Source organism: Acytostelium subglobosum (assembly GCF_000787575.1).
Source record: "Acytostelium subglobosum LB1 DNA, scaffold: scaffold4, whole genome shotgun sequence".
NCBI classification, from domain to species: domain Eukaryota; phylum Evosea; class Eumycetozoa; order Acytosteliales; family Acytosteliaceae; genus Acytostelium; species Acytostelium subglobosum.
The window spans coordinates 987,313-1,011,480 of NW_012236528.1; the positions used below are offsets into that span (position 1 = coordinate 987,313).

At 42.1% G+C, this 24,168-nt stretch overlaps 11 protein-coding genes across 11 annotated transcripts; 5 read left to right on the top strand and 6 right to left on the bottom strand.

Annotated features, from left to right (window-relative positions):
* Nucleotides 1-355: 355 nt before the first annotated feature.
* On the top strand, nt 356-3,718 carry SAMD00019534_025540 (hypothetical protein; the record flags this gene model as incomplete). Its single annotated transcript, XM_012901852.1, has 5 exons — nt 356-523; nt 611-1,354; nt 1,417-2,577; nt 2,645-2,896; nt 2,978-3,718. The coding sequence occupies 5 exons, from the start codon at nt 356-358 to the stop codon at nt 3,716-3,718; spliced, it is 3,066 nt and encodes a 1,021-aa protein (XP_012757306.1).
* Nucleotides 3,719-5,043: 1,325 nt separating this feature from the next.
* Nucleotides 5,044-5,895, top strand: SAMD00019534_025550 (hypothetical protein; the record flags this gene model as incomplete). Its single annotated transcript, XM_012901853.1, has 1 exon — nt 5,044-5,895. The coding sequence occupies one exon, from the start codon at nt 5,044-5,046 to the stop codon at nt 5,893-5,895; it is 852 nt and encodes a 283-aa protein (XP_012757307.1).
* Nucleotides 5,896-6,710: 815 nt separating this feature from the next.
* On the top strand, nt 6,711-7,004 carry SAMD00019534_025560 (hypothetical protein; the record flags this gene model as incomplete). Its single annotated transcript, XM_012901854.1, has 1 exon — nt 6,711-7,004. A coding segment is annotated over one exon (294 nt), but the record flags the coding sequence as incomplete, so codon positions are not given.
* Nucleotides 7,005-7,169: 165 nt separating this feature from the next.
* Nucleotides 7,170-7,494, top strand: SAMD00019534_025570 (hypothetical protein; the record flags this gene model as incomplete). The annotated part of the gene is made up of 2 exons (XM_012901855.1): nt 7,170-7,263; nt 7,343-7,494. The coding sequence occupies 2 exons, from the start codon at nt 7,170-7,172 to the stop codon at nt 7,492-7,494; spliced, it is 246 nt and encodes an 81-aa protein (XP_012757309.1).
* Nucleotides 7,495-7,842: 348 nt separating this feature from the next.
* SAMD00019534_025580 (hypothetical protein) lies at nt 7,843-9,101 on the top strand (the record flags this gene model as incomplete). The annotated part of the gene is made up of 2 exons (XM_012901856.1): nt 7,843-8,395; nt 8,470-9,101. The coding sequence occupies 2 exons, from the start codon at nt 7,843-7,845 to the stop codon at nt 9,099-9,101; spliced, it is 1,185 nt and encodes a 394-aa protein (XP_012757310.1).
* A 491-nt stretch (nt 9,102-9,592) lies between these two features.
* Nucleotides 9,593-11,207, bottom strand: SAMD00019534_025590 (hypothetical protein; the record flags this gene model as incomplete). The annotated part of the gene is made up of 3 exons (XM_012901857.1): nt 9,593-10,426; nt 10,491-10,862; nt 10,941-11,207. 3 exons carry the CDS (start codon nt 11,205-11,207, stop codon nt 9,593-9,595), a joined length of 1,473 nt encoding a protein of 490 aa, XP_012757311.1.
* Nucleotides 11,208-14,075: 2,868 nt separating this feature from the next.
* Nucleotides 14,076-16,126, bottom strand: SAMD00019534_025600 (hypothetical protein; the record flags this gene model as incomplete). Its single annotated transcript, XM_012901858.1, has 8 exons — nt 14,076-14,457; nt 14,528-14,699; nt 14,765-15,005; nt 15,084-15,411; nt 15,491-15,556; nt 15,628-15,693; nt 15,772-15,837; nt 15,915-16,126. The coding sequence occupies 8 exons, from the start codon at nt 16,124-16,126 to the stop codon at nt 14,076-14,078; spliced, it is 1,533 nt and encodes a 510-aa protein (XP_012757312.1).
* A 165-nt stretch (nt 16,127-16,291) lies between these two features.
* On the bottom strand, nt 16,292-17,263 carry SAMD00019534_025610 (hypothetical protein; the record flags this gene model as incomplete). The annotated part of the gene is made up of 1 exon (XM_012901859.1): nt 16,292-17,263. The coding sequence occupies one exon, from the start codon at nt 17,261-17,263 to the stop codon at nt 16,292-16,294; it is 972 nt and encodes a 323-aa protein (XP_012757313.1).
* A 953-nt stretch (nt 17,264-18,216) lies between these two features.
* SAMD00019534_025620 (hypothetical protein) lies at nt 18,217-18,555 on the bottom strand (the record flags this gene model as incomplete). The annotated part of the gene is made up of 1 exon (XM_012901860.1): nt 18,217-18,555. A coding segment is annotated over one exon (339 nt), but the record flags the coding sequence as incomplete, so codon positions are not given.
* A 67-nt stretch (nt 18,556-18,622) lies between these two features.
* On the bottom strand, nt 18,623-20,807 carry SAMD00019534_025630 (hypothetical protein; the record flags this gene model as incomplete). Its single annotated transcript, XM_012901861.1, has 3 exons — nt 18,623-18,731; nt 18,806-19,259; nt 19,325-20,807. 3 exons carry the CDS (start codon nt 20,805-20,807, stop codon nt 18,623-18,625), a joined length of 2,046 nt encoding a protein of 681 aa, XP_012757315.1.
* A 1,032-nt stretch (nt 20,808-21,839) lies between these two features.
* SAMD00019534_025640 (hypothetical protein) lies at nt 21,840-22,924 on the bottom strand (the record flags this gene model as incomplete). The annotated part of the gene is made up of 3 exons (XM_012901862.1): nt 21,840-22,163; nt 22,283-22,742; nt 22,809-22,924. The coding sequence occupies 3 exons, from the start codon at nt 22,922-22,924 to the stop codon at nt 21,840-21,842; spliced, it is 900 nt and encodes a 299-aa protein (XP_012757316.1).
* Between the last annotated feature and the right edge of the window lie 1,244 nt (nt 22,925-24,168).

Here is a 24,168-nt window from a genome sequence, read left to right on the forward strand (position 1 = left end):
GAGAGGATGATGTGGGCCACAAAGGTTACCCTCTCACTAACTTCCAACACAATTCATAAACCATAACATATATACATAATCAATCAACAACATTCTATCTTTCACATATACATATTAGCAATAGTCTATCCTCATCATTATTAGTGCGAACAGATCGATTGATTGAATTAATTGATTGAATTGATTGATTGATTGATTGATTGACACAGCACAAACAAGCCAATCCAATACCATAGTCAAGATAATACAAGACAAGAAAAGACAAGACGATATGGCAACACCATCGATATTTAAGAGAAGCGACAGTAATTTGAGCAGTTGCACGGATGATGAACCAGTTAGCCAGGGTGGTTCAATGGATGAATTGGTGGCCGCAGTAGATAGTCTGCGTGGTGAGACCGCCCTACTCAGCATGGATGAGCTGAGACCAAAGCTAGTAGACATTGCCACCACTCTAAACGTTGACCAAACAACAACCTCAATAGCATTGGACCTACTAGAGTATATACAGTTAACCAATGATGTACGTACATCAACTGAATGAATGAGTGAGTCAGGACCATGGACTAACCATCACATCACACAACTCAACACAACCAAACACCAACAGACATCAGATATCAATCAAAGATATTATATAGCATGTTCATTGTTTGTTGCAGGAAACAAACGATTCAATACGCTTATACCAAAGACACTGTCGACACACCTCAGCACGGAGCAGCTGACACACAGCGTCTATCTGTCACAGCTGCTCAAAACTGCCGACATCAAGATGCGCGACTTTTTTGAGATACTACCATCGTTCGTATCGATGCTCCGATGCGACACTCAGCCACTGGGCGAGATGACGCGCAAGCTCGGCGTCTCATTCGTCGTGCTCAACGTCATCTATCGCAAGTACGAAGACACGTATCGCAGCTGCTTCCAGTTCAATCCGGTCACGGACCGTCTGGCGGGTGGCGGCATGGGCAGTGTGGCGCGCAATCAGGCACTGGGGCGCTTCAGCGACGAGCACCTCTTTGACATTGGCTGGCACATCTATCTGTACTGCAAGCGCAGGCTGTTCAACACGACACCCGATCTTATCCAGTCGACCAACCTCATCATATGCAGCATCAATCTAGTGTACAGCAAGTCGAACCTACTCTCCAAGCTCAGTCTACCACTTCCCCCATCCTCCTCCCATGTTGGCGACAACAACAACGATAACAATAACAACAATAACAACAACAACAATCACACAGACAATCCAAACGAGATACTAGAGTATCTATGTAGAAAGATAGACATATCCCTGTACAAGGAACTTGTAAATACCAACAAGACAACATTCACCAACTTGGTCAAAGAGGTAAGTAGTCGCGGTCCATGTCCATGTCCAAATCAGGTGACTAACCAATCAATAACTCTTAGATGGTGAATGATCAACTACTTCAACAATCAAACAATGATATTGTGTTCTCAACATCCAATATCTCATCGATATTGGCGAGCTTCAATAAGCATTATGAGCGACAGTATTACGCCGGTGGTGATATTGATGAGCGTTGCTTCCTCACGGACAAGGCCGCAATTGGAACACCCTTTAAACAGGCCAACAACAACAACAATCAGATGTCTGCAAAGAAGGCCATGACACCAGACTCCAAGTTCCAGCAGCCAGCCAGACATGCAAGGAACAACGCCTCAGACACACCGATCAAGTATCCAACCACGCCCAGCAAGGCCACAAACAGCTCGGGACACCTGCCCGCCACACCCATCTCTGCATCCCTATCAATGATTGCCTGGATAAAGGCCGTCAGCAAGTCGGACGATGTTCTGAGCACGACAGAGAGCCTGATCGAACGGGGCTCAAAGAAGGAGACCGTTCAGGACATTAGCAATCGCGTGAAGCAACTGACACAGAGCATTGACAAGCTGTACACTTCAGAGGAACTGTCGGAGCATGGCGCCGAGAGAATCCAGAACAAGAGGAGGACGTACGGCGTGCGACTCTACTACAAGCTGCTCGGCACGATCATTGAGCAGGAGTTGGCCAAGGGGTCGGCTGGCACCAAGACCCTGCCGTTCCTGCCAAACGAGGAGTTCAACCGATCGCTGCTGGCCACCAGCTACGACATGGTGTGCTATGCGTACAAGCTGGACGCGCTGCTGTTCCCCTACTTTGTCAACCGATTCCAGATACTGCCCTACAGTCATCTGCGTGTCATTGCCACCGTCATCAACCTGGGCATCATCCCCGCACTGCTCACTCAACACCTGACCTCCATTGAGACCAAGATCATCGAGCAATACGCATGGACCACCAACTCATTCGTCTTTACGCACATTGAGCAATATCGTGAACCACTGTACCTATACGCCACACAATACAACTCAAGCAGCAGCAGTATTACGACTCAAGGCAACATACCATCGACGCCAACAAAGTCCAACAATACCTCGCTACTCAGCGCCACTCCAACCAAGCCCAACACAACATCAACGACCACAACAACGACAACAACTACATCCAATCTTCAATCACCAACTCCAGCAGCTCCAGGCCAACAAACATCACCCGTTCTAATGGTATGAAGCCCAACTCATCCCACTCCAACAATGTCCTCTACTAACATCCACTTCCACAACCAAACAGATGTTCTTTAGAAAGCTTATCATGCGACTGCAGGCCAAACTAAAACATTATGCAACAGAGCTGAGTCTGCCAGCGCAGATGGTGGCGCAGATGAACTGGGTACTCCTGAAGCTTATCATTGAACATACTCGCATGCTACAGGATAGATACTTGGACACTGCCATCGCCTGCACCGTCTATGCCATTTGTAAATCAAACAACATGGAGATAGGATTTAAGTCACTGTTAGAGATAGCTTCAATACCAACACCAGTATGTATCAATCGATCAATCAATCAAACATCTTTACCTTGATACTTACTCACTTACTCAATCAATCAAACAATTTCCTAGGCTTACAAGGACATACCATTGAAAGAAGGAGAAAGTGGAAATATTATTGCATTCTACAACGCGATATACCTGGAAGAGATGACGTCGACTGTTGTCCAGGCAAAGGACAAGGTGCCACAAATGAAGGTGCCAATAACAACACCAACCAAGCAGTCTATGGCAACAGTCGCCTCGCCAATGTCCAATGTCATATTCTCACCGATGGGATCGGCCGCGCGCGTCTCATCACTGACGCCATCAAAGACCACATCATACAGCATTGGCAAGACGCCCACCAAGGAGCTACGAAGCATCAATATGAGCATCAACCAGGCAGTTCCAATCAATGGCTTTGGCAACAGCAACAGCAACAATGCTCACCACCAAGCAGTTGCTGGTGGTAGTGGATTGGGACTGACATCACTCGCGCCCATCGGATCGTCTGCATCGTCCACCAGCACATCGACCTCCTCGTCGTCATCCGTGTCACCTATACTTTCATCGGCATCCGAGATGGAGTTTAATGAGAACAGTTCAAATGGCGCCTACAACAGTCTGCAGTATCACGAGGCCAACTCCAAGGCAAGAGGCAAGCGTCTATTCTACAGAGAGGATGACAATGGCAATGGCAATGGAAATGGAAATAGTGGTGGCAACAGCAACAACAACTCATCATCTGGTAGTGGCAATAGACACACTCCAAGTCCATCCTCATCGAATGATGACAATGACGGTGTGCAAGAACCTCCATTGAAGAAATAATGAAGATACACTACATTATATACATACACACTATCTCTTCCACATCCATCCAATCACCTGATTGGATTGTTCCCTACCTAGGTTCCCCACACCACCCTACACTGTAGACGATGGATTCGATTGGTTCATTGCCAAGTTCTGGCATAACTCCGATCACTGATTGAATCTCTTGGGGGCCACGTGGGAACACTTTAAGTTCACTCACTCTGTTCATTCAATTGCTTCCTTTGGACCGGTCTCCTGGGGACTTGCTCCAAGGACTACGACATGTTGATGATAAAAAACAACAACAACACGATTCTATAGGACAATTGATCAACAATAGACTCCTCCTCATTGCTTGTTGGTATGTGAGTGAGTGAGTGAGTGTGTCATCCATCGGGTCTGATTTGACCATCATAGTTTGCTAGCTTTCCAAAGGACATCTTTTTAATTGTGATGATGGTGGTGTGGTGGGTGACAAAGGACCTGGCTGTTCTTTCCAAAAAAGGTAGAAAGTGGTCCAACCGGCACTCACCCCGCTGGTAGTTGGGATTCCAAACATGGGTAAAGGATTCATTCATTCTTTTCACATGATATATCATATCATACATATTATTATTAATAATTAATTAATTGAGGGTAGAAGAAGGAGAAGTTGGTTATATTATAGTTTTGTTTGTTTGGAATAGTTGTTGTTGGTGCCCTGGTTGGTTGGAGTTTGTGTGAGTGAGGAAGAAGTGTGAGTGTGTTGTGGGTTGGGGGAAGGTGTAACTTGCGATTGAGATAAAGGACAAGCCTGGCACTTCCTTGTATGTTCACTTCGAGGTTTCACAATCTCATTCAACTTCAACAAACACACATCATCATCTTGTAAATCAATCAGATAATTATAAATATAATATAATTACATCACATTACACATACATAATTATACATTGTATTATATTATTACTAATTCATTTAATCAATCAATCAATCAATCCATCAATTAATCATTCAATTAAAAAATATTATTAATATAAATATATATCAATTAAACAAACAAAATAATAATTGAATGTTAAATATAGTACATGACAAGATCTACACAATCATCACCTACACCTAATATATCAATTATAACGGATAATAATAATAATAACGAAGAAGTAGATGAAGTTGGAGCTCAGGAGGAGGAGAAGAAAACGAAAATATCAGAAATAGCTTCAATACCAAGTGGAGAAATGGGAGGGGTCCACAAGTGGAATATAAAGGACCCTATTCCATTTGCTCCGATCAACTCCAATCCAAGTAGTTCAATACAACCTCAATTCAATGATAAGGAGAGAGGACATATGAAAGATATGAGGGACGGCTGGTTTGACGAGAACCTGGAAACATTTGTAAAGACGATGAGGGACTACAAGACAATGTCACCATACTGTACCGACGCAATGGACATTTCGATTGGTGTAATGCCAAATAGACCGCACAAAGTGCTGGACTTGGGCTGTGGGGCTGGAGCCCTATCTATTCAGGCTGCCTCAAGATTGGCTCCCATTGGTGGTTCGGTCACCAGCATTGACAGCTCCCGTCGAATGTTGGAGCTGCTAGAATTGGAGCGCTCAAGCATGAAACTGGAGAACCTGGACACTGTACTAATGGATGGAGAGTTCTTACAATTCGAGCACGACACATTCACAATTGTATATTCGGCATTCAGTTTGGTCTTCTTCTCTGACCGCGAGAAGATTGTTAAGGAGATGTTGCGAGTGCTGACGCCTGGCGGCAAGTGTGTCATCACTTCATTCCCCTACAACAACGAGGTATTCAATATATTTGAAGAGGCCATTTTCCGTTTGACCAAGATACATCCATCCGAGACCATTCGTCAAGTGGTGTCGCTAGGCGATGGCATTGACATCAAGAGAATGATGAGAGACTGTGGATTCACGAATGCAACAGTACATACAACATCACATCAGTGGCTGATGCCTATTGATGTATTTCTCAACTTCTTCCGATTCAACCCAATATTCAAGACATTCCAATCATATCTACCAGAGTGCTACCAATCCAACTTTGTAACAATGTGTCGCGAGATCATTGAAGAGATATTCCCCGATGGAACACTAGACCTCAAGATCACATGTGTAATTGGACTTGGAGAGAAACCAAAAACAAATGGTCAGGTAGCACTCAATCCCCATTCCTAATCAAATTCATAGTCATATATATATCAAATAATAATGAATAATAAGTAATATATAATTATTTATATCTAAATATAGAGATATATGATCATACATCATCATGGAATACCATTATTTGATTTAAGTTTTGATTTGAATAGACATTGACCTCCGGACATCTTTAAAGGATAGATAGAAGAACTCACTCAATCAGAATTTGTTGAAGCCTTGTATGTGTTATACAATTTTCCTAAATGGTGATTTATTATCATTCCTTTAAATTGCCATCGTAATGAGTACGTGTCACTAGAGGTGTACTAACCTGCAGGGGATGGAACATAAAGAACAATTAGGCTTCATCTTCATTATTCTCAAAAAGGAGGACACTTCTGTTGACCCAACAACCCCTCAAACTGGTAAACACAACATAAAATAATCTTTGCAACCCAAATAAGGAATATGTTGGGGATGTGAACAACACAATGGATTGACCATTAATAATAAAATGTGAGTCTCAGGGTTGTCCTACACTATATCAATCTATTTTTTGAATATTTACTCATTATTGATTTATTTACCTTTATACATATATACAATATATATTTCAATTTACAATACCCCTTTGAATATAAATATTTATATAATTATAAATATAAATAATTATAATTAGAGATAGTGTAACCACCTCTATAGACTACAAAATACTCTCATCTCAGCATCATTTATCATCTCTATCCATCCCTTCATCATTAACATTCATCAACAACATCATCAATAGTGGTGCCAACATAATCTATCCAATATTGAAATTTCCTCCCACACATATCGATTGCATCTGAATCAACTATAACTGCACATCGCTCTATCACTCTGCATCATCATTAACATCATCCAGCCTATTCGTCTCTGATCAGTCTGAGTGTTGTGTGTGTGTAAGCACTGCATTTGATTACCCATCACACCCTTTAACACAATCTACACCGACCACATCCATCACCCTCACACCCGCCCACCCTCAAACACACTGTTTGATCATCATCAATTCAGCCTCAACCAACCAACCAACTGCCCTACCGTACCCTACCCCATCAACATCATATATTAGCGATACAATAGTTGTTCAATTGCATCATTAATTAATTCAACAGTGTTGTTCCTGTCTTCATTTATTCAGTAGCATATATATATATATTGAAAATCATTGTAAATAATTCATTATTACTTGTACATATAATAATAATCAATATAAATATATTTGTATATAAATATTTCCATATCAAACAATTTAATATAAAACAATGAATACTGCAATTACCAATTCACTTAGACGCTTCTACACAACTGGCGTCGGAAGACCAACAATGAAGATGTTGGGTCAAAAGAAAGGCAAAGGTATTTAAAACACAATTAATCAAACTATTCTTATCCATTCCAATACTAATCATTGCCAATCCAACTTCCAACAACATAGATGGAAAGTTATTCACTGTCCCACCAAAGACATGGGATGAATCCGTTTCATCACCAAGTGAAGCCATTGTCAAGGCCGAAAGATCATCAAACAAGTCCTTTGAAGAATTGCAAAGGTTGTCTGTTAGACGTATTCACAAGTTGAACATCTAAAGAATGTCCAATGTCCGTTAAAGTTTAACATGATCCCTCACTGATTGAGATGTTCTCCTACAACAAATTAATCAATCCCTAGCCGTGTAAATAAAGAATCATAAATAATAGCCTTAAATTTTGGTAAAGAGTACACAAACAATACTTTGATGGAATGATGGAACGAGTTAATTGACACACCCTCATTAGGTGTTGAACATCACCCTTTTGCTAATTTACTCTCATTATGATGAGAATGGAGGGGTTGGGTGAATGAGCAAGAGACATCCGCTCACTCACTTGACTCATTATCTCTCTATTGTTGTTATATTCTTATATACCTATACCTATTATATATAAATATTAACTATGCTTGTAAATAGAATTAAAGATTTGAAGAGGTGTGTGATACCAATCACAAACTCTAGAACATTGATTAGGGTCACTGGACAGGACTCTGTAAAGATGCTGCAGGGATTGACAACAAACAACATTGCTAGACTTGTTGATGTACAACATACAAACCCAGGATCATTGTACACTGGTTTCTTGTCGGCCAGTGGTCGTTTGTTGTTTGACGCCTTTGTACTACATGAACAACATGCGTCAACTATAACATCATCGGCGTCTAGTGTGGCCAAGGTGGACAACAGTGCAAACGAGACTCTACTGATCGATGTGGACTCTGAAGTGGCGACCCGTGCAATCGAGCACTTAAACTTCTACAAGATGCGCAACAAGCTCAAGATTGAGAATGCAACGTCAGACTATTCCATCCTGACCGTGTTGGACAAGACATACAAGTCTGTTAGAGACGACAAGTTGTTTGTACATTTGAAAGAGGAGAATTGCACAGTTCTAATGGACCCACGTCATCAATTGATGGGTCTAAGATTATTAGTACCATCATCAAAGGCTTCTGGTATGTGATGGGGATGATATGATATATATGTATAAACTTGGACACTACTGACACTGACAACTCCATTTTCACAGCCATCAACACTGTACTCTCAGCATTCCATCAAGAGACAGAGGATGTATATCAACTGTATCGTGCACAGAATGGTATACCACAAGGATTGAAGGACTATTCATTCGACAAGATCATTCCTCTAGAGTACAACTTTGATCTGCTGAATGGTGTTGACTTCCACAAGGGATGTTACTTGGGCCAGGAGCTCATGTCGAGGACACACTACACCGGACTGATTAGAAAGAGAGTGTTCCCCGTGGTCATGTCACCGGCCAATGGCAACAAGTCCAACCTGGATCCAGCGAGAAAGGAGCATCATTTGTTGTTCTCACAAAAGGTGTTGGACTCGATCGATGTACAATCACCCGAGAAGGACTCGGAGCTCAAGATCACTGTGGATGCATCAACAGTGTCTTCACCATTCAATGATCCAAGCACTCCATCCACTGCTCCCCCTTCAAGATCATCAGAGAAGTTCCTCTCTGGCTACAACAATGTCGGACTGGCAATGATCAAGGTGGACCACATCGATGCATCCTCATTTGATTCAACAAAGATAATTGACAACCAAGGAAGGCCATTGCAAGTGATTGAACCATGTTGGTGGAGCAAAGTAGTTGGCTTGCAAGTGCCAGTCCAGGCTGTTAGCTAATCGCGAGGTTGTGATCACAAGTTTCATCAACTACTACAACAACAACAAGACTGTACATCTGCCTTCTTCTCCATATGACCAATACAATCATCGTTCATTCATTGAATGCACTGGCATCAATCCATTGTCATTGCATATCTTTATTATTGTATCTCATATATGTCTTAAAATGGAACCTTCTAGCAGGTAATGGACAATCTTAAAGTCACCTGCTAGTTTATTCTTGTTGTTGCCACTTTCTGACCACCCTTCCAACGACACCATGGCACGATACCAGGGTAATATTTAAACGGCCCCTGTTTCAAAGATATAAATAACACAGTGACTATAGACGTCATCAATCATTCTCAATCACCAAACAGTGGCAACAACAACTACAACAATAAGTTACAATACACTTTAGTTTGGATACGACAGAAGAAATGAAACAAGGCAATTTATTTCATTGGTAGGGCCACAGGGATGTATACATAAGGTCTCTGAGAACAAACTTAGACATGTAGCTTTGGAGTACCGGTACCGGTGCTCTTTCGTAGCAGATGCTTGTCCTTTGGCTTCTCCTCGTCGCCATCATGCTTGTGAGTGTGCGAGAATAGCTTGATGATTGAACTCTTGCTCAGCTGGCCAAATAGGGACTTGCGATGCTCTTTGGACTTTTTCAGCTCTTTGGGCGACTGCTCGATAGGTGTGCTGATGGCCGAGTTGTTGTTGTTCTCGAGTTTGGTCAGCTCGTGGGGATGTGAGGCGTTGCGAACGATCGGGTTCTCCTTGCTCTTTAGGTCGATGGCAGAGTTGGACTTACTCAGCATTGCTGAGCTCTCAAACACCATTGTGTTGGGGATATCTGGCGCGCTGCAGACCAACTGGTTGAGTTCCATGTGTCTTTGACTCAGGTTCTTTGGCGAGCCCGACAGAGACATGTTCTGAGGTGTGCTGCAGGCCGAGGACGTTGGCGATGTGCTACGGCTGTGGCTCTTTCTATATCGTTCCTCACATGGTGGCAGATCACTAATGAGGTGTTGGACTATGTATTCGTACTTCTTGGCCTGACGGAAGACCTTGTGCTCGAGCAACTTGGAGGCCGAGGGGCGTCTGGACGTGTCCTTCATCAGACACTTGTCCACCATGTCCTTGTAGTTCTGAGAGATCACTCCCTTCTCAACCTCATCCTGGAGAGATGGTGGAGAGTTGAACAATAGTGACATAAACACCTTGTTTGGTGGCAACTCACAGTTGGGAGGTTTACCTCTTACCAACTCGATGGCGGTAATACCAAATGACCAAATATCAACTGATTGGTTATATCCCTTCTCAGTTATTATTTCCTAAATTATGTAATAATATATATGTTAGTATAATTATTACATTTGATTGAATGACTATACATACAGGTGCCATCCAACATGGTGTTCCAACAACAGTCTTTCTATAATCGTGGTGGCTCTTCTCCATGAAGGCCGACACGCCAAAGTCTGACACCTCAACTTGACCCTCGGCGCCAATGAGTACGTTGTCAGACTTGAAGTCTCTGTGGATTCTGTGATGAGTGTGAAGTGATTCCAGTCCTCTCAAGGCGTACTTGAGTACGGTGACGGCCAGGACCTCAGGTATACCGTTTGGATATTTATCTTTGATAATGTCGGCCAATGAACCAGCACCCAGATAATCGAGTACCAGCCACAAGCACGATCCATTTAAGAATGAGGTATGATATTGTATCAGGTTTGGATGATTGTTTTCAGTCATTACCTTTACCTCTCTCTGTTATAGTGTGTTACAATAATTAATTGGTTAGTTCCAGTGTCAAAGTACTTTGATCAATCTCTTTTTGTAACATACCAATAAGTCTTCGACGCAGTCAGCTGCAGCCTTTTCCAAGTCGACAATCTTTATGGCGACGTTACACTTGTACTTGTTGCACACGGCCTTCCAAACGGTGCCCTCGGTACCCTCACCAATGACTTGGATTAGGGTATATTCCTCAGCACGATTGGGGTAATCCTTGCCGTGTGTTGACCTATGTTCCAGCTTTTCCAGCTCCTTGAGGATTGAAATCCTCTTCTCTCCTGCAATACAGCTGTTGGGTGGCATTGTTGTTACAGACATTGGAGTTCCTAACTAAAGGTTATAATAAATCTATAAAATATATATATACTAAATGTTAGTTGTCTGGAAGTCTATCTCTGTGTCTGCTTTGTGTGCATGATTGTCGTTGGAAGTTGTGGAAACATACTTGTACTTCAAAGAAGTGAATGTGAAAGGTATATAATTGTTGTTGTTAAAGGAACAATGTGTTGGTAATACAACAGGGTAATAATATAATATGTGAAATGGTAAATAGTGTGATTGTAAAGCTGGAGTAGGAGTGAAGGATGAGTGAGACCTCAGAGAGTTAATATATTGTTTTAAAGTTGATTAAGTATTTGTTTAACAGGCGAATGTATCATTATATATTGATGTAATCATAGTTGGAACACCAAAAGTTGATATAAAGGTTGTTGTGAATGATGTTGTTGTTGTTGGTCTAATATTCCAAGTTTTGTTTGTCCTGTGGCTGCTGTTGTTGGCGATAAATAATGGAATGAATGATGACTGGTGGATTTGGAATGGTATTGGTAGTTTGTGTAAAGGTAGTTATAATATATGTAGTAGTAGTAGGTTGGTGATGTTTGTGATAATGTCGGAAGACAAAGAGAAATATGATTAAAACAGTAATGACTGAAAGACGGATGATTGTACATTAAGTGACTGTACAAACAACAACCCTTTACACCACCGATAACATCCATCCACACCAGCCATTGAGCCAGACAGTCATCGTAGCGAGGTGGACCAGCCACTCTTTCTCTCTCACTCTACCAAACAAGACTTGTCGTGATCGATGATGGAGTTTGGTGCTTCTTCGTTTTAAAAATAGGTGGAAGTCATGTTGGCGATGGCGTGGGTTTGGAGGTTGCAAGCCCTGCACGACTTGTGTGAATGAGTCGTTGAGTTGTTTGTTGTTGAGTGACATTCTCAAACAAACACACACTGAGAGGTAAAAACAAAAGAATACGAATGCATCTCTCTCGTTCTATGTAACTCAGTTTCAGACTTTCAGTCGACATCATTGAATAATGTGATGTGTGAATGTGCAGTGATTAATAAGCAAGCCGATGGCGAATGAATGGATTGATGGTAAGGCATACATGGAAGTATGATTGTTGTTGTTGGTGAAGGATGGATCTGTGTGGAGTGAGTGTTGTATGATCGTACAGTGCAGACGAGAAAGTGAAGAGATGTTGCAAACGAAGGGACGCTACTACTGAGTGTTGATGGTGATGGTTATTGATGGGACGGGTTGGAGACCGACCAAAGTTATCGGGAGTTATTTCCAAGATGAATCGGAAATCATCATTCGCATCTCTGAATAACGAAACGAAAACTCTTAATCATTCATCCATACTTATAAGTAAATAATAAATACATTATTATTAATAATTAAAAACAACAAACTACGAATAATGAACAACATAGGAATACAATAGAGGATTATTTGTTGACAAAAATGTTACTTACATATATTTCGTTGGATCGGTTCCAGCGATAAATCTAGATATGACAGCTCTTGCAATATCTAAACCTCACCCGCAACACGTTATAAATATATCTATAATGATAGTAATAATATATATATATATATGAATGTATATATGTTATAAAATATCTAAAAAAGTGTATAGAGGAGAGGATATAGTTGTTGTAGTGTAGTATAGTGTAGGTGTTGTCAACCTTGAACAGGATCGTGCAGTCTACTCTATTGGACAAACACTTATTGGGTAGTGAGTATTAGGGATGGTGGTAAAGGGGAAAGTTGAAGACTAGCCAGTCAAATATGCCTATCAATATACATAATATATAACAACAACAAACAACAATATAAGTATATAAGATAATTATTGGGATAGACAAAGTAGTGGGTCACTTCAATCGATGTCCTGTCTGACAGACATTCTTGCAAATAACAATAACTATCTATCCTTTGCCAACCCACCCTAACTTGCCTGGGTCCCTCTCACTCACTTGTCGCCAGTGCAGCGAAACTTTAGTTTACTCTCTTCACTAACTCACCAACACACACACAAACATACATACACCTCTACCCATAAACAGGAGGACTGTTTGTTCGTGATGGAGTCGTTACTTGTCCGACGCGACTTACTTTGCCTATTTCGTCGGTGAGGGGTCGGGGTCTGGCAGGCTGGGTGCCAGGTCTGCAGAAAGACATGAATAGGTTGACCTCAGTGAGTGTGTGTATGTGTGGCAGTGGGGGTTGAGTGTAGTCATCTGCACCTCCCTTCCCACCCACACACCACACACTTAGTTTTCAAGATTTACCCTTTCTGGGTTCGAGAAACTATCAATTCATAGGGAAACCACACCATACCCACCCACCCACACGACCAGGGTGGTTATTCTTGTGCCAGTGAGGGGTGGGTGTGGTATACCTGTCGTCTTTGCAGGAGTAACTGATTGACTTCCCAATAAATAGATGATCTGCGATCAAACTGTGTGTTCTATTATAATTATTGATTATCGAAGTGTGATTTATAGCACCTTTGTGCTCCAATCTTGGACTATGGGACTCCGAATCTGTCCAGATTATCACTTTGGCCTTGAACGAGGTGAAGATGGGTCGTGTCACTGATTGACTTTGGTCTGTTCAGTAAAAGTGTGTTGTGAGTGTCCTGGTGTTGGGTCCCAGTTTGGACCTTCCATATTGTCCTTCCAATAATCGATGGGACATAACTTGACACTATAATAATAATAAATGATCGACAAGGGTAGCGATGTCAATCCCGACCCCCAGAGTTGAGTGAGGTGATTGATGTCGTGTGAACTCTTTGGAGTTCAAACCTGCGCTTTATGATTATTTGGACCATTTACTGATTGACCGAAGAACAACCAATGTAGTTCCTTCCTCTAACTCCCTCGCTATATCAGCGCCAACTTCATTGTACCTTGCTCCAACTTTGGCAAGCAAGCAGTGTTGAGGAACTCGAACAGATCCTCTGGACACACTCTAAAGATGTCGTGGTTGTTGCCAGTCCTGAATGAAGAGTCGATCAGCACCCAACGCATTGATTCCTGCTCCAAGTCCTTGGCCGATGGCTTCTTCTTTGGCTTCTCATTGGGGACGTATGTTGGTCCCTCCAAGTTGAGATGATTCTCCTCTGCCAGCTTGGCCAAACGGTTTGGAGTGCCAACAATGATACGCACTGGATATTGCTTCAGTATCTCTATATGCTCCTCGATCTTCTTATGCTTGGCAAAGTAAAGTCCAACTCTTGATGTTTGATTAAAGTCATTCAGTACCCTGGGTTTGTAAAGAATGATTGTTAGTAAGATGGAATGGTTCCAGATCACATTGTCGATCGATAACATACTTTCCAATACCAATGGCTCTGGTGGCGGAGCATGTCACGATGGTGACGAGTGGTGCGCCAGGCTTAAGTTCCATCTTTCTCTTGTCTGGCAGAGCATCCAAAGTTGGATGTAACTTTCTCAACAACTCTGGTAGTTCACTAATATCATCGCCAGCTTCAATAAAGTACTCGGCTATGGTGGTATCAGAGTGAGTTAGTGATTGATTGAGAGAATAGGACAGACTAGGACGGACCTACGTTTGAAGACCTTGGCTTCCAGATCAGTGACCTTCAACTCTTGACGATACTTCTTGGTGAGATAGATTGACTGGCTTTCTGCAGAGGTTGTGTTGATGTCAGACTTTAGATCACCAGCATTCTTTTGCTTGGACTTCTTCTTTGGCTTGTTCTCCTCATCATCATTGTCATAGTTATCGCCATTTGCTGTCTCCTTGCCAACTACTGGTGTATCATCCTCATTATGATCCACCTTTTGTTTCTGTTGTAGATTGATTGTGCACCATGTTAGGATCATCCAGACTTTGACAGGTATATATCATCAATAATCATATTATACCTTTACAGTGGCCTCATCACCAGAGTCGTCAAATGTTGTAATATCATTGTCGTCCAGGTCATCAGCTGATTTACGCTTGTTGTTGGCTGGTGTGTTTGTTCTTGTTGTATTTGATGATCTAGAGTTGTTGTTATCCCTTTTGTTGTCCCTGTTGTTGTTGTTCTTTGAGTTATCCCAAGAGTTATCCCATGATTTGTTGTTATCCCTGTTGTTGTTGTTGTCTCTATAGTTATTGTATCCACCTTCACCACGACCATTTGACATGTCACGTCCTCCGCCATTCCTGTTGCTGGTGTATCCACCTTGTTTGTTTGGACAATTCCTTGAACTATATTTTTGTTGTTGTTGTTAAGTGTTAGACCATGTTGAGTTTGTTCATTATATATTGCCAATAACCGATGACCTACATATGTCCAAACTGATTGCATTCGTAGCACTCTTGATCCTTGTCTTTGTTCTTGCATGTCTTTGTTCTAAGTGTGTTGTAGTTAGTAATGATGTTAGATGTCTGGATAGCTGGTTCATATCCAAACGAGATACCTACACATGTCCAAACTCTCCACAAGTATGACATTGTTGCTCCACCTTATCATTGACGCAGTCCTTGGAACTAATGTGATTGATTGATTGATTGATATGTTAACCATCACCTTCCAATGTCTAATACATCTAAGTGTGATCTACTTACACATGTCCATATTGCTCACAGTTGAAACACTTCTGCTCGACCTTCTTCTCTGTACAATCCTTTGAACTAGTTATTCGAATGACGAGATTGAATGATTGATTAATGGAATGACTTGAGTCAAATGAACCAACTATTGTACATACAGATGACCCTCTCCTTGACAGTTATAACATCTGGTGTTTGTTGCGACTGAATAGTTGCCAGAGCTACCTCCACCTCTTCCACCACCACCGCCACCTCTTCCAAAGCCTCCTGCTCCTCCTCTGCCTCTTCCACCACCACCTGCTCCTCCTCTACCTCTTCCTCCACCACCGCCTCCACCTCTTCCTCTGCTAAATGTTCCTCTTTCGGCCATCTTATCTCTTTATGTGTTTAGTATTATCTATGATTGAATGGGTATGAATGAAGTGTTTCTTCGTCTTTCATTCAATCACATTCGTTCGTTTTTTGACAAATTTATCACAAATTTGACACTAAATCAAACAGTTAAATTATGTACACACTTAATTATATGATTTATTCAACAATCATAACAAGGCAGTCCATCGATTGGACAGTTTCTTGATGATTGAGATAGCCAGTTAGTGATACAGTTGGCGTGGAAAATATGGTTACACTTGGGCAGCAATGTGAGAGACTCTTGCTCCTCAAACTCGGACAGACACACCATGCATGTGTCAAACTCGTACTTTGAGGCAGAGTAGCGGACAGTCTGGAAGGAGGACATGACAGAGGTGGGTGTGGTCTTGGGCTTGACAGTGGTGTCCAGCAGAAGGAGCAGCTCATAGTCCTCTGGTGTAAGCTCACGGTTGAGAATGTCGTTGATCTGAGCCTGGGAGAGTGGGTTGCGGGCAGTGCGGACCTGACGGTCATAGTCGGCGGCGGACATTGAGATGGCGTCGCGAAGTTGCTTCTCGTAGGAAGGGTCGGTAGGACCACCATAAGTTGGACGGTTGCTCTTTCTGACTGAGCTGGACTGCTTCTCGACGGCACACTGATCAGCAATGTTGCTGGATCTGATGGCGTCGCGGGCTTGGTCGTAGGACTTTACAAAGAAACGCTTGATTCTCATCATCTTGTACTTGTTGGTCTGTCGCAGTCTTGTACCAAACAACTTGGTACCATAAAACTCCAGTTCCCAGGCGTCTCCAGCATCACTCTGCTCGGCAAATGTAACATTCTCTTCATAACAATCATCTTCCAGTTCAGCTGGTTCTTCAAAAATAATAGTAGTAGTTGAATCGTCGGACTCGACGGTAGTGATGGTGGTAGTTATATCGGAAGTGGAATCGGTAGAAGTGGAAGGGGAGGAAGAAGAAGAGGAAGTGGCAATATCATCATCCATCTCAAATGTAATTATATCCTCACTTGGAGGTGATGGAGGTGGAGGATCGGTAGTTGGCATATCGTTGTTGTTATCTGAAGTAGTTGAGGAAGATGTGTAGTTGTTGGCAATATCCAGTGCGTCCTTTGTTTGATTAAAGTTAAACATTTTCTCCAACTCTTCAGCTGATAATATATGTGTTGTTGACTTGTTATTATTATTATTATTAATATTGGAGTCAATTGATTTCTTTCCCTGTTTCCTCTGCTGTACTTTCTGTATCTGTTGTAACTTGGTTTGTTTGGCAATAAGAGCAGTAACCTTCCTTGGAATTACAATATACTCTGACAGTTCAAATGGCTTGCTATCTGTCAATGTAATATTATTTTCCTTGGACACACCAACATCAATCATATTGGCAATGACTGTTGGTACCTCTCTAACATTGAATCCTTCCAACTTTATAATATTATTCTGTCCTTTTCCCATTTTGTTGTTATTGTTATTGATGTTGTTGTTGTTGTCTAATGTTGACGATGATGTTGAAGGTGGAATATCCAGTTGATATATAGATAATGCTTATAACAACGATAACACTTAAGTATGATGTTTATAAGTAGAGTAATCTAGTTGGTTGATTAATTGATTAATTGAATGAACAACAATGAATGAATGAACTCAACTCTTTAAACCTCACTCCTTAAATTAAAGTTGGTAGCATGATGTTGAGAGATTCTCAACTTTAGAGATCCTTTCATCACCACACTGTTGAATGAGAAATCACTTAGAATTGAATGCCAAGCCAAACACAATCGCCAAGAAAACATTGTGAAAAGTTGTGTGGGTGTCTCTTCGCAATGTTTTCTCCAATTTTTTTGATCAGTCAATCAATCGTTTGTATTTCTGTGTAAGGGACGTCCTTTACTCAAATTGATGTTATACTCTGCAGATAAGACTCTTCCAACATATTGTCATTATCTCCAAGTCTACACTTTAACCATCTTACACTATGCTCCAGTTCCTAAAGTGTAATGAGTGAGTTAGTGATTGATCAGTGATGATATCCAGCATCCAGCATCCGATATCCGATATCCGATAAGTAGGACTTACATTGAATGTTAGGACATATGGCATTGGAAGTCTTGATWAATGTTTGCYTTTTGGATAAAGTTTCGTGCGTAGAGGGCTTGTGAACTGTCTGTTGGAACCTGTGATCCGATGAATAGGAATACATGGGTCTGTGCATCTAGGATCAACACTCTATCTTTATCCAATTGATCCAAGGTTGCTGGTAACTCTTGTAATTCATCAGTGCCAGCCATTGACTGTACAAGCCTGGGCAAGATCAATCTTATAGAGTCACCAAAGTTTGATCCCATATACAACGCCTTGATCACTTCAAAGTCATCATCATTCTGTATGATGGTTCCAAGTAACACTCCTTCCCTAACAGTGTACATTCTTTGGGAATTGATTGATTGTGTCAGTGATTGGATTGCTTGATTGAGTGAGTGAGTGAGCGAGGCCTTACAGTCTTATATATTGCTTGATCTTCTCTGGTATTGTGACTGTCTTTGAGAACCATCCACGTTGGACTTTGGCACACTTCTTGGCGATGGTCTTTAGTTGCTTGTCCCTTGGGAGTGATATAATATGGCGTGAGTGATCATGATCATTAATTGGACTACTCCAAACATTCAAGACACTTACAGTTCATCTTGATAATCGAATGACTCTCCATTGGTCTGTGTAGTCTCTGCTTTGCCAGCGGCCAATACGATCTTTTTGGTCTGAAGCACAGCCATCACATTGAGATCCAGTGTGTTTAGATACTTGTCAAAGTTACCGGTGGTCTTGATTCGCTTGGTGATCACACGTAGTATACGGTTGTAATTGTCATCCAAGATACGCACAACAAACTGGATATGGATATAGTCCTGAGGTACATCCTCTTGAAGCTCATAATAGAGAGCGTAGGTTATGTCCTGTTGATGACTGGTAAGCTCAAAACTGGCGTACTTGTCCGTGTTGCCAATCTTGTCGTCCACATCCAGTGCATGCTCTGGCAACTGCTTCCCACTGGCCTTGACCGTTGGTCCAATAATATGTGTCAGACTTATCGCCTCTGGACAATGAACGTCCAATCTAGAGTATACTCCACAGTCTAGAGAAAGCATGAGAGGAGTTAGCGTGTGCGTCCATGGATGTCGTTGCCTTGTCGATACCTACGTTTGTTGATTGCATTCAACATATTACGATATGTCATGTCGGATCGATCAATGTCGTTGAGCTCGTGAGTGATAAAGATATTGCCAGTGGGCATGCAAAGGGGAGTGAGGTAGCGCGAGGCAAAGGCGTGGAAACCACAAAGGTGAAGATCGATGGCAACAGACTTCTGGTAGGCCCGCTGGCCAAGCTGTGTGTAGTAGTCCTTGGCTACACTGTTTTGCGCATCCAACTCATTGCTTCGCTCGGCAGCCACTCTTGCCGACATGGACAGCGCGCCTGGACCAAAGCTAGGCACGCCACTCAAGAATACAAATAGTCGGCCACCATTACTGTTGCTGCCAGTACCAGAGCGATCGACTGATGTGGAGATGAATGAGAGTGCGCACTCGATTGCGACGCCCAGTGCGATTGGCGCTGTTTCAGGCGCGCTGCCACCGCGGCTGCTGGCAGATATGATTGACTGGAAGCTCTGCATAAACTTCTCTGCGCCACTTGCTACCGTGTCCATGAACAGCTTCTTTTTGAGCTTGAGTGCAAAGGAGTCTGATGATGAAAGTGACTGGCCGCCATAGATCAGTTTGGCGGATGTGTGTGCTGTGGCTGTGACCACGCCCGTTGTTGACGTGGCCATCTCATAAATCGACACGACCTTTGCGCAAGAGATGAGGGCGATCTGCGCGGTACCGCTGATATTGCTATGCAGCTGACGCAGGGCTTGCTGGATGATCGTCAACTCTGATCTCGGCAGGTTCTCATCCACGATGAATATATACATAGCGTTGGTACCTTGATCCAACGCATTGCTCGTCAATGTTGTTGTTGTTGTTGTTGTTGTCTGCTCGTCAGCCAGCACGTTTGATGATGAGATTGGGTCGCTGATGCCGCCACCACGACTGTCCACTGTTACTGCTGTACCTGCTGCTGATGATGTCTGCGGTGATGCTCGTCGTCTCTTGATATCGTATAGATCTGACGCTAGAACAGTGCGGTAGGCATCGGTTGCCCACCAGCCCAGACCGTGCTTGACCTCCCAGATTGAACGCACACCCTTGGTGCCTGAATCGATAGAGTTGGAGTGGCGACACACTGCACACACCCAGTGGTGTACAGGGTGCTCCTCGAGTCGACAGTAGATGTTTAGGTAGGCGCTGCAGTGCGCACATCGTGGCGGATAGTAGTCGAATGAGCTGGTTGTGAGGACGGGGCGATCGAAAGGTGACAACAGCAGTCCACACGGCAGTGCAGTGTCATTCAACATCTCACGACGGTTTGGGATGGATGTCGATGAGAAGAGTACACTTTGATCGAGTGTCTGTGGCACTGGCTCATAGCGGGCAACATTTACTTGATCGTTGCGACTTCCCATGTATTGCGCCAGCTGTGACTGTGGGTCTGATGCAATGATCATAGCATCGAACGATGTCTGTCTGAACTGATATATCGTATCGAACCATGACTTTGATGTGCCCGTCGCCTCTGCCATTGCATTTGAGTTGTCCAATGTTAGTTCAACATCTCCATTTGTTGTTGTTGTTGTTGTTGGTGGATTGATTGCCAATGATTGAAACTGGTCCTCAATTGATGTTGTTGAAGTATGATGATGTTGTTGTAAGTTGTCTCCCATCATCTTCATTCATTCATTCATTCATTCAATCATTAATCAAGTACGTTGTTTGTTCACATCCTCCTTTTCATTTAACTTCTTTGTGATGTGTGACTAAAAGTGATGATGGAACTCCGATAATGGGGTCAATAAAAAGTCAAAGAGAGAATATATGGTACCAATTGGACATTTCAATTAAACAATGAATAATAGTATATTGTAGTTTGATACCCTATTGTTATATATATTTATTCTTGACTATCTAAAAATAGCTACCAATTATCATGAAAAATCGTACTCCTGGCTATTAATTGATCACTTTGTATTTCATATCTAAAATAAAGAAGTAATTAATATTAATATTTATAAATAAAATAAATTATAAAAACTATTACCCTATTATATAGTTATTAAGAGATTTTTCGCGGAGGTCATATCTATAATAATAATTACTAATTAGTATTATAATCTTCTACGATGGTGAGAATGAGAAATATCTTACGCTTGACTTAGGAAGTTATTTTCTTGTACTGAATCAATTCCTTCAGCATTGCCAAGAACATTTCCAAAACAATATAGAATAACTATAATTCCAATTAGATAGAAAAACTTTGGTTTTGCCATTGATATTAATATGATAATAATAATAATAAAATTAATTATCTAGGACTTCAAATCAACTACATTTATATTCACATTCTCAGTTGGGGTTTGTAATTGAATCCAGACAGATTGATCCGGATCAATCCCCCTCCCCCCAGGTGATTCTATCAATATTTACAAATAATTATATTATATTATTTATTATCAGTATACAAATTATTATTAATAATAGATTTATGATCATTTGATTCCCATTTACAACATGAGATATGAACTCATACGTCCTCAACTCTTCGTTTATTGTTGAATTTACAAAGTGTTGTTCAAGTATGGAATCAAGTTCTGGATGAACCATGGCTCGGTGAACTGGAGATGGTTACCCTCACAACCAATCTTGGTGACACGTCCCTCGTTGTTGAGGTACTGGAGACCGATCCAGTCCTCGGTGTAGAGCTGGGTCTCCTCCATTGGGATCAGATCTCTAGCTTGGCCTGGAGCGTACCATCCGAACCACTCAGACTCTCTTGGAATGACCATAGTGTCGTTGAGGAACTTGACCATGACAAAGTGGTTCAAAGAGATGAAGTTCTTCTTGTAGGTCTCATTCTTTGATGATCTGGCATTGTTGATGTCCTGTAAAGTTACAAGTTGGAGATAGAGGAGATAGGGTAGAAGATAGATTGATTGATTGAATAAGTGTGAGTTAGTAAGTGCACAGTGATTGATTGATTGATTGATTAACATATACATACAGCAAGGAATTGGGACTTGGCCAAGTACTCAGCCTCATCCAATGGGTCTTGCCAGTATTGAGCCTGGACGAGACGGTCCTGAACCTCATCGGTGTAGACACCGAGCTCGAGCATCTCACGGGCGAGGTTGCAGAGAGTTTGGTTGGTGGCAGAGCAACGTGGCATTCCGTAGACACCCTGGTGTTGACCTCCGACAGAGACCAAGTTGTAGACGGGTGGGTCGTTGCAGCGCTGGACGTAGGCACGGTGGAACTGGCCTCCCTGGGAGAAACCAATGGCGTTGAAACCGTTGGCGAGCTCTGGGTCGTTCTTGATCTGCTGGCAGACCTCATCGACCTGCTGGTTCACTGGCAAAAAGAATGAGTTGTACTCATCATCTGGGATATCCTTGCCAATCATCAATGACTTGACGTAGATACCTGGGATCTGGTCCTCAATAACCTTCTTGATGTATCCCATTCTAAGAATGACAATGTCATATTAGTATGGGATTGATTGATTGATATAGAGATAGAGGTATACATACGAGAATGGGTAGCAACAGGTATCACCCATACCGTGCCAGATGACGGTTGGACGTGGGGTGGCAGCAGCCAAAGCAGCAAAGAGCACAACGCTGAGGATAACAAATGTATATCTCATCTTTGTAATTATCTATATTATCTGTGTGTATGAAAGTAAGTTTGATGAAATGAATGTAGAGATGTCATCCGGTGAGACACTCAGGTGCTGCAAGGATGTCTTCCATTCACCCACATCCTACCATTCCATCATCATTCATTCAATCCTATGCATACATTCACACACACACAAACACAAGTGATCGCGTTAATAAATTGCACAAAAAATGAATCAAATTCCCAAATATCTGTCTTTGGCCCAAGGGGTTCACAATTGTGGGCCATTGAGTGAATGAATGATAGATAAAGCCGGGTTGAGTTGTGTTAGACTACTGCTCCGGAGTATGGGCAACCCGAATCGTCATGCTCACACGCTCTCTCACCATTCACGGGACTTTACTCAAGAGTAGTCGAAGTCAAAGTTGGCCCAACATGCAAAATACAGCCCCCTTTGGATGCATGTTGGAGTCTTCGGAAGTCATATTTTCCCACCAAAATACGAACCTCGATCAGTGGACCGTCAAACAACCTTATTATGGTGATGATCACCAATTAATACAACTGTATTTTCTCACTCTTATTGTGCGACCAATGTTGTAATAACAACAATCAATCCATTTATTTCATTAGCCATGATTATAGGATAATAGATCACTACAATGAAACCCCTCGTTCATAGCAAGCAATCGATCATTCATACAAACACACACAGTCAAGGCCAATGAACCAATCGACAATCACATGATCCCCCACTTAGGGTCACACTAACAACAAACAAACAAACAAACCAACACACACAATCCATCGCCAGTACCCACCATCACCACCTTGTTATTGTTCACCACCATCAATCACCGTTTCCCTCCTACTCTTTATAGTAGGCAGGCATCCATCACCTGCCCCCTGCCGCCTTCCTACTCCCACCCACCAGCTCTCTCACTCACTCTCTCCCCAACTCGTATTCATTCATTCATTTGAACGTGATACAGGCTCTTAAGATGTAACTTAACTACGCTGTTAACATTACTTATACTTGCAAAGTATATTGATGATGATGTTTGATGAACTGGCGCCCAGCTGTCACTCGCGCGCCCGCCCTCTTTGATGTTGTTGTTATTGTTATTACAACTCTCACCTGATTGATTGCACTCAACAACAACAACGAGGGCTGTTTAGTTAAAGGTATCATCTAGCCTGCCATTGTTTAGGTCAACTGCACATCACATCACCATCTGGAATTATTTATAACTAAACTATACTAGTACA